The sequence below is a fragment of the Engraulis encrasicolus genome, chromosome 9 (genome assembly GCF_034702125.1).
Source record: "Engraulis encrasicolus isolate BLACKSEA-1 chromosome 9, IST_EnEncr_1.0, whole genome shotgun sequence".
In the NCBI taxonomy this organism is placed as follows: Eukaryota; Metazoa; Chordata; class Actinopteri; order Clupeiformes; family Engraulidae; genus Engraulis; species Engraulis encrasicolus.
Window position 1 is genome coordinate 26,738,960 of NC_085865.1, and position 7,500 is coordinate 26,746,459.

Consider the following 7,500-nt stretch of genomic DNA (forward strand, 5'->3'; position numbering starts at 1 on the left):
GGCACTGCTTCAATCGATCGCGCACGCTGTTTACCAACTTCCTGATGCCACCACATGGATCCAATTTCATTTTGGAGTAGCGTGCTGACAAAGCCAGAGAGGGGAGTTACAAGATAAAATCTTCTACATCATCTTCTTCTTTTTTTCTTTTTTTTCTCCCTCCATCTTTCCCCTCTCGATCTCGCACCATCAGCCACCCTGTATCTATTGAACATTCGATTGAAAAATAAATCCAGATTGAAAATATCCAATCATCACTCACTGTTGCTTGTCTAGCCAATGATTGTCAAGGCCCATCACAACTGTCTAGGGCCCTATGACAACAACAGGTTACGTGTTATTAGGGGCCTCAGGTCAACCCGTCAGCGCACCTCTGAGTGTCATGCAAGGCTCTATATAAAACTTATGCATTATTTTAAATTCTTTGCCAAGGGCCTCCAAATGCCTTGAATCTTCCCTGTCAGCACCTACCCTCACAACTGGAAAAAAAAACAAAAACAAAATAATTCCTCATTATCCAGTCAACATTCCCTGTGAATAAGGACCCTACAATTGTCTTGGCTGTGTCTGACAGTGGATTGTTGCCAACAATCCCTCATATTAAACCGTTTCAGGGAATATTTAGTCTCAATATAGGTTAACGAAAACTGACCGGAACGAACCTCCATGCTGACAGGTGTGCTAATGGGCCCTGGATAACTACCTTCTCCTATCCCTCCCTCACTCACCTAACGGGGTGGTTGTCAATATAGCATCTTGGTCATGGTCCATCACCAAGCCGATTGGGGCTGCTTAATGTTAACAAGAGAAGGGTACAGGTTCAGGTTCTCTTTGGGGGTAGGCGGTGCTGTTAAATTGATATTTCTGATTGATGGCAGCAGTATACAGGCTAGAAATGACAGCAATCTGCCCCTGGCCGTGGCTCAAACGGTTACGAGTTTGACTGTTACGCTGGGACCCAGGTTCGATCCCGGCTTGAGGTAATTTCCCGATCCTCTCCCATCTCTCTTTCCTTCTCGCTTCCTGTCACCATCTCACATTGTCCTATCAAATAAAGGCATACAGTAAAAGCCCCTATATATACATATTTCACCATTCCATCTAAAATAAAGTAGTGATCAACATGTCATGTAGTGTTCAGATCTATGGTATGGTCACCATCTCACATTGTCCTATCAACATTGTCCTATCAAATAAAGTGCAGTCCCTCACTCACCTGACTGGGTTTTTGTCGGCATCGGGGTCATGGGCCATCACTGAGCCAACGGAGCTGCCCACAGGCGTGTCCTCCTGCACCTCGATGATGTAGGGATTACGCGTGAAGGCTGGAGGCTCGTCCACATCCGTCACGGTGACCCGCACGGTGACCGTGTCGGTGAACGGGCCCAAGTGGACGAAACGAGGGTCCAGTTCCGTGTTTGTTACTTCCAACTTCAGCTGGTACAGGCGCTTGCTCTCGTAGTCCAGAGGCTGCAGACCGACAGACAAACAGACAAAGAATGTTTCAAGAATACGCTTGGTCGCGTAGCCCAGACACTGCAAAAAAGCAAGCAGGAACGCAGGCAGGCACAGACAGACAGACAGACAGACAGACAGACAGACAGAGAGAGAATGTTTCGAGAATGTTTCAAGAATGCGATTTTATTGGTCTCGTAGCCCAGATGCTGCAAACAGGCAGGCAAACAGACAGACAGACAGATTTCAATAATACATTCTATTCCATTCCATTATTCCACTATTGCAAGTTAGCTAAAGAGACTAACAGTTTGTAAAACTAGCCTAGAAAACTAGGCTTCCATATGAAGCCAATGTTTTCCCCCTATTTGTGAACCATGAAGGCATGTTAGTTGCTCTGATTAGAGGCAGCATACAGAAGCAGTTTGAGCAACATTGGTTTGGTCCTGTGTCCACTCCCCTTAGCTTTCTGAACCAAGTGCCAGAATAAAATTCTCATGGTATAGGCAGGTCTCCTGTGACGCCATTGTTTGTACTTTTCACGTTCCATAGCCTGATTATCATCGACTTTCAAATCTCTTTGAGACTTGGTCTGACCAAGAGCATAACAGTTTACATTTTCCAAACAGCATGGTTGACCCGTCTCCCTAGGTTTGCTACTGATTGTTTGCTTCCTGACAAATTGGGGGCAGTTCCCGTTTTTTTCCAGAGTTCAGAAACGATATTTGTATTGCTCCTAGCCTGACTAGAAGCAACACTGAAGGTGTTGCGTCACTAGGAGGGCGCGGCCTGGCTAGCGAATTACCGCAGATGACCTCGGTTACACTGATGCTGTGATCCCGAGATGAGAGTGAAGTTTAGGGGGGTGAGTGTATCGGATACCAACTAGCAGTGTTTGGCGGCAGTCAGTAAACTTCCCTCCCAAAGCCTCACAATATCGGTATCGCTGAGCTATCGATCTGGACTTTAGGCCCAGCTGTATCATACTGTGACTCCGATGTTCAAACTGGAGCGTTGACTGGTAGTTTGTGGGTTTGAGCCCAGAATGGCAAAGCAACATGGACCATCTGCCTGTAGAACCAAGACAACAACACATTTACTCAGTTCCACTAAGCCCTCATATACTCTAAAAACAGCTTGTTGTCATCCCAAATCAGACAGAGAAAAAGACAAAGTAATAAGTAAGCAATTCACAGACAAGAAAATGAAGCCGAGGAGAGATGGAACGAGCCAAACATACAGAGGGGTGAAGGGAAGGAAGAGGCGAAATGGAATACATGTCAACAGAAGCATTTTGGTTTTATTGATGGTAGAACTATAAAACAAGCGCGCGTGCACACACACACACACCTACCTTTTATTCCGAACTGTCAAGTGCAAGCACTTAAATATAATAAAGCACTTAGATTTACCCAAACACACGTCTTTGTGTGTGCGTGCGTACCTGTGTGTAGATGCGTGGGCGTACGTGTGTGCATGTGTGTGCCTGAGTGTGTGTGTGTGTGTGTGTGTGTGCGTGCGTGCGTGCGTGCGTGCGTGTGTGTGTGTGTGTGTGTGTGTGTGTGTGTGTGTGTGTGTGTGTGTGTGTGTGTGTGTGTGTGTGTGTGTGTGTGTGTGTGTGTGTGTGTGTGTGTGTGTGTGTGTGTGTGAGTGTGCACGTACGTGTGTGCATGTGTGTGTGCATGCACAGAGTGCGTGTACGTGCTAGATGGGCTTTCTTAATGCGCTGAGATATGGGGCCACAGGAGTCGTTCTTTCCCTATTCTTTAACACCTCTGGACTTCTTAAAAGGCTCTCGCAACACATGGCCCTAGGCCAGCAGGCCTCTTTAAACGCAGCCCCCACTTGCTAATTAAAGTGCCTGAACTTTTTTATCACAACGCATTGAAGTGGCAGTATTGAAAAATAATAAAGAAAAAAAAGAGAAAAAAAAACGTAGCAGCGATTATAGCCCGAATTTCTTAATTTAAATCTCCTTTTTGTGCATTCACAATCACAGCGCTCTAATACCCTTGACATTAAGTGGTGGGGTGGGGCAATGTGTGTGTGTGTGTGTGTGTGAGGTAGGGGGGGCTTTTAAAGATTCAAGGTGCCATCTTATACCTCGGCCCCCATTGATGGCAGAGACACACCACCGTATCCATTTCTTATTGCTATCTTTACAGGGGCCCGTATTTGCATAATTGCCTGTGAGCTCCTTCTTAAAAAAAAGTCCACACGTACGTACCGTAGATGGAAAGTGTGGAGAGAGCCAACTAAAGGCATTGAGCAAATGAGTCGCATTCTTGACTGAAAAGCGTGGACGGACGGACGAACAGACAGATGGGAATGAGTCTCTCTCTCTCTCTCTCTCTCTCCCACACACACACACACACACACACACACACACACACACACACACACACACACACACACACACACACACACACACACACACACACACACACACACACACACACACACACACACACACACACACACACACACACACACACACACACACACACACACACACACACACGGCAGATTGTGCAGAATGGGCTTAAGTACCTTTGTGGAGGTAATAGGGCCTCAGGCCTTTCGATGGAAGGATTATGGTGCTTATTCAACTCCAAGATACCACTGATGGTAGCCTCTTAGTATGTTAATGCAGGTGTGTGTGCGCCGTGTAAGGTGGGTGTGCTGTGTGTGTGTGTGTGTGTGTGTGTGTGTGTGTGTGTGTGTGTGTGTGTGTGTGTGTGTGTGTGTGTGTGTGTGTGTGTGTGTGCGCGCGTTAGTCCTCGTCTTGAATGTGTATGTACATGTGTGCTTGAAAAAGATCAAAAAGAGGGAGAAATGTTGGTGCGTGCGTGCGTGCGTGCGTGTGTGTGTGTGTGTGTGTGTGTGTGTGTGTGTGTGTGTGTGTGTGTGTGTGTGTGTGTGTGTGTGTGTGTGTGTGTGTGTGTGTGTATGTGTACGCATGTGTTGGTCCCCAGGTGCATCTCTGTATGTATGTGAGTAACTGGGTGGTAAGTGTATGCGTGCCTGTGTTGCAGAGCAGTATATGTCTATAGGTGTCTTTGTGTGGATGAATTGCACACATAGTTACAAATCGTCCCATCCCCATCCTTCCCATCCATATTGCCACACCTTCCTGACTCTAATCACAGCCTCTTGAGTGGATCCGTCCTTTATTTATGTAAGTGACTGCTTAAGTGTATGGGCGCGCTCACACTATTCAGACGACTGCGAGGATGCAAATGCATTCGGTTCATTTTCAATGGAATGCATCGCCGCCACGGTGACTAGTACAGTTGCTGCATGACACCCCCAGCTGTTCACTGCTTACAAGTAGTTTTGTAATGTTTTTTGATGATTTTTGACTGCAGTGACAATGTCATGAGGGCTATCATGGGTGTGACGTAAGCACATGTCCACGGTTTGGTAAAGGCAAACTTGGAATTTACTATCGCTAGTTAGCTTGCTTAATTGATAAACACTTGTAGAAAGATGGAGCAATGTGGGGTTAGGTACTCAAGAGCACTTCAGCTATGGATGGAGGTGTAGGGAGTGGTAAGGGCAGGATACGAAACTGCAATCCTGTGATCTACTGTCCCTTCCCTAACCATTACACCACAGCTGCTTGAGCGTTGCCATACGTCGAATAGTCAGTTGAGCGCAGCTTATGTGTGTTTGTGTTGCAGAACAGGTGTAGGTGTGTCTGTTGGGATGCAACCTCCTCATCATCGCCTCACCTTCCTGACTGTAATCACGGCCTCTTGTGTGGCTCCGTCCGTGAAGACGTCGAACATGTCACTCCCCTCGTGTCCGCTGTCGCGCCCGGTGCCGCGTCGCTCCTCGTTCAGGATGCGGTAGCGCATCTCCGCATTCTTGCCGATGTCGGCGTCGTTGGCTTTCACCCGGCCCACCTGGGCACCCACCTTGGCAGACTCCGGTACCGACAGGTGGTAGCCAGCTTCATGGAGGCAGAGAGAGAGAGAGAGAGAGAGAGAGAGAGAGAGAGAGAGAGAGAGAGAGAGAGAGAGAGAGAGAGAGAGAAAAGAATAGACAGATACAGCAAGACAGAGAGAGAGTTAGAGACAAACAGAAACTACTAAACACTTTGGTTTAACTCATCATTTCATTACTAACAAGAACAGAGTAGAAGAAGAGAAAGAAAAAGAGTGAGAGAGGAATACAAAGGAAGGAAGTGGGGTGAGGACACGGTCAGGTATGAACACGGTGGGGGCTTTAAAGCCTCTTCTGGCAGCCTGTTGAGAGCAGTTCTGGCTGTTTTGTTTTGAGTACACACTTCCCAATCCCGCTGCTTATCCCAGAAGACAACCTCTCACACACTCTCTCTCTCTCTCTCTCCCTCCCTTTCTCTTTCTATCTCTCTCCACTTCTGTCTCTCATTCCCCTCTGTCTCTCTTTCTCCCCCCTGCCTCCCTCCATCTCTCCTTAGCTCTCTCTTTCATCCTTTCTTCCCCTCTGTCTTTCATCCCTTCCCTCATTTCCTCTCACACCCCCCCCCCCCCCCCCCTGTTTATTGTTTAATAATTTCATCTGCGACGAGCCATTTCGGGGTGCTCTTGGTAACAGTGCGTGTGTCTGATGTGTGATGTTTATTGGTTGGGAAAGGCGAGTGGAGAGAAAGGGATTAGTTATTACCCTGAGTGACGCCGCCGCTTCAGCTGCCTCAGCCCAGCTCTGCATCTCTCTCTCTTTCCTCTCCTCTTCCCCTTTCTTTCTTTTTCTGTCTTTGTTTCTTTGTTTCTTTCTTTCTCTCATCTCTCTTGTTTCCTTGCATCCCCTCTTTTCTTCCCTTTCTTCCTAGTCTTCCTTTCTGCTTTGCATCCCTCTCTCTCTCTCACTTTCTCTCTCTCTTTCCTGTCTGTCTCTTTCTCTCGTTCTCGACTCGCTCATTGAGTTGTGCATCCTCTTTTCTTCCATCTCCCCACTTTGATCACTCTCTCCCTGTTCTTCCATTGTCTGTCCATCCTGCATCTCTCTTCCCTCTCCCTCTCTCTGTCTCTCTCTGTCTTCCTTGTTCCCTCTCTTTTCGCAATTTCCCTTCATTCCTCGTTCCCCCTTTCTCCACCCATGCTCTTCATAGCTCTCTTTCTCTATTTTCCCCTTCCTTCCCTCCCACTGTCTGTCTCCCTGTGTCTTCTTTTTACCTCTCTCCCTGTCCTCCATTTCTCTGCCTCTCTCTCTCCCTCTTTCCTCCTCTTGCCCTTGTATCTTTCATTGTTCCCCCTGTTTCTTCCTGTTGTACCTCTCTCTGCCCCACCCTCTTTTACCCTTTCTTACCCTTTCTCCTTTTCCCTCCACAGTATTCCCTGTTCCCCTATTCTTCGGCTCTCCCCGGTTCTCTCTCTCTCTCTCTCTCTCTCTCTCTCTCTCTCTCTCTCTCTCTCTCTCTCTCTCTCTCTCTCTCTCTCTCTCTCTCTCTCTCTCTCCTTCTCTATACGCATGATTCTCTCTCCATGACATCCTTCTTTCTATTCTTTGTCTGCCCCCCTACTCTCTCCATCCTTGTCCTCCTTTCCCTCTGCCTCAAGTCTCTGTCTCTGATGAAGAAGCTCACACTGTTGAGGTGTGCGCAGATAGTGTTGAGGTGTGTGTGGGAGGGAGGGGGAGTGTGTGGGAGGTGTGTGTGTGGGAGGTGTGGGGACGGGGGGGGAAGCCGTTGCACGCTGGCTGCACTATTTACTTTCCAGCAAAGCTCCCCAATTAACATGCTACTCGAATCAACGACCTTCTGATGTTTTCATATTTCCTTCATATCTCCCTCAGAAAGGGTCATTCTTCAAACGTGGTAGAGAGAGGAGGGAGAGAGAGAGAGAGAGAGAGAGAGAGAGAGAGAGAGAGAGAGAGAGAGAGAGAGAGATAGCGAGCATGTTATTTGATGTCTTTTTTTCCTTCGTGATGAAAGAATTAGGACACCGTGAATGCAGACGTGTGGCGTGACATTCATGGTTTTCAGCAGTCAAATCAGTCACTTTCACCAAAACACTGGGCCGAGACAGCGAGGGGTATCCTCCCTGCTATTTAAAAAGAACT

At 47.6% G+C, this 7,500-nt stretch overlaps 1 protein-coding gene across 1 annotated transcript in view; it reads right to left on the reverse strand.

Moving 5' to 3' along the window:
- Nucleotides 1-7,500, reverse strand: part of LOC134455089 (cadherin-10-like) — a 45,419-nt gene that overhangs the window by 23,634 nt on the left and 14,285 nt on the right. Inside the window, exons 4-5 of the mRNA XM_063206149.1 lie at nt 5,190-5,410; nt 1,217-1,470 (exon numbers count right to left, since the gene is read on the reverse strand). Of these exons, the coding sequence (XP_063062219.1) occupies nt 1,217-1,470; nt 5,190-5,410 (475 nt within the window). The remainder of the gene's footprint in view (nt 1-1,216; nt 1,471-5,189; nt 5,411-7,500) is intronic.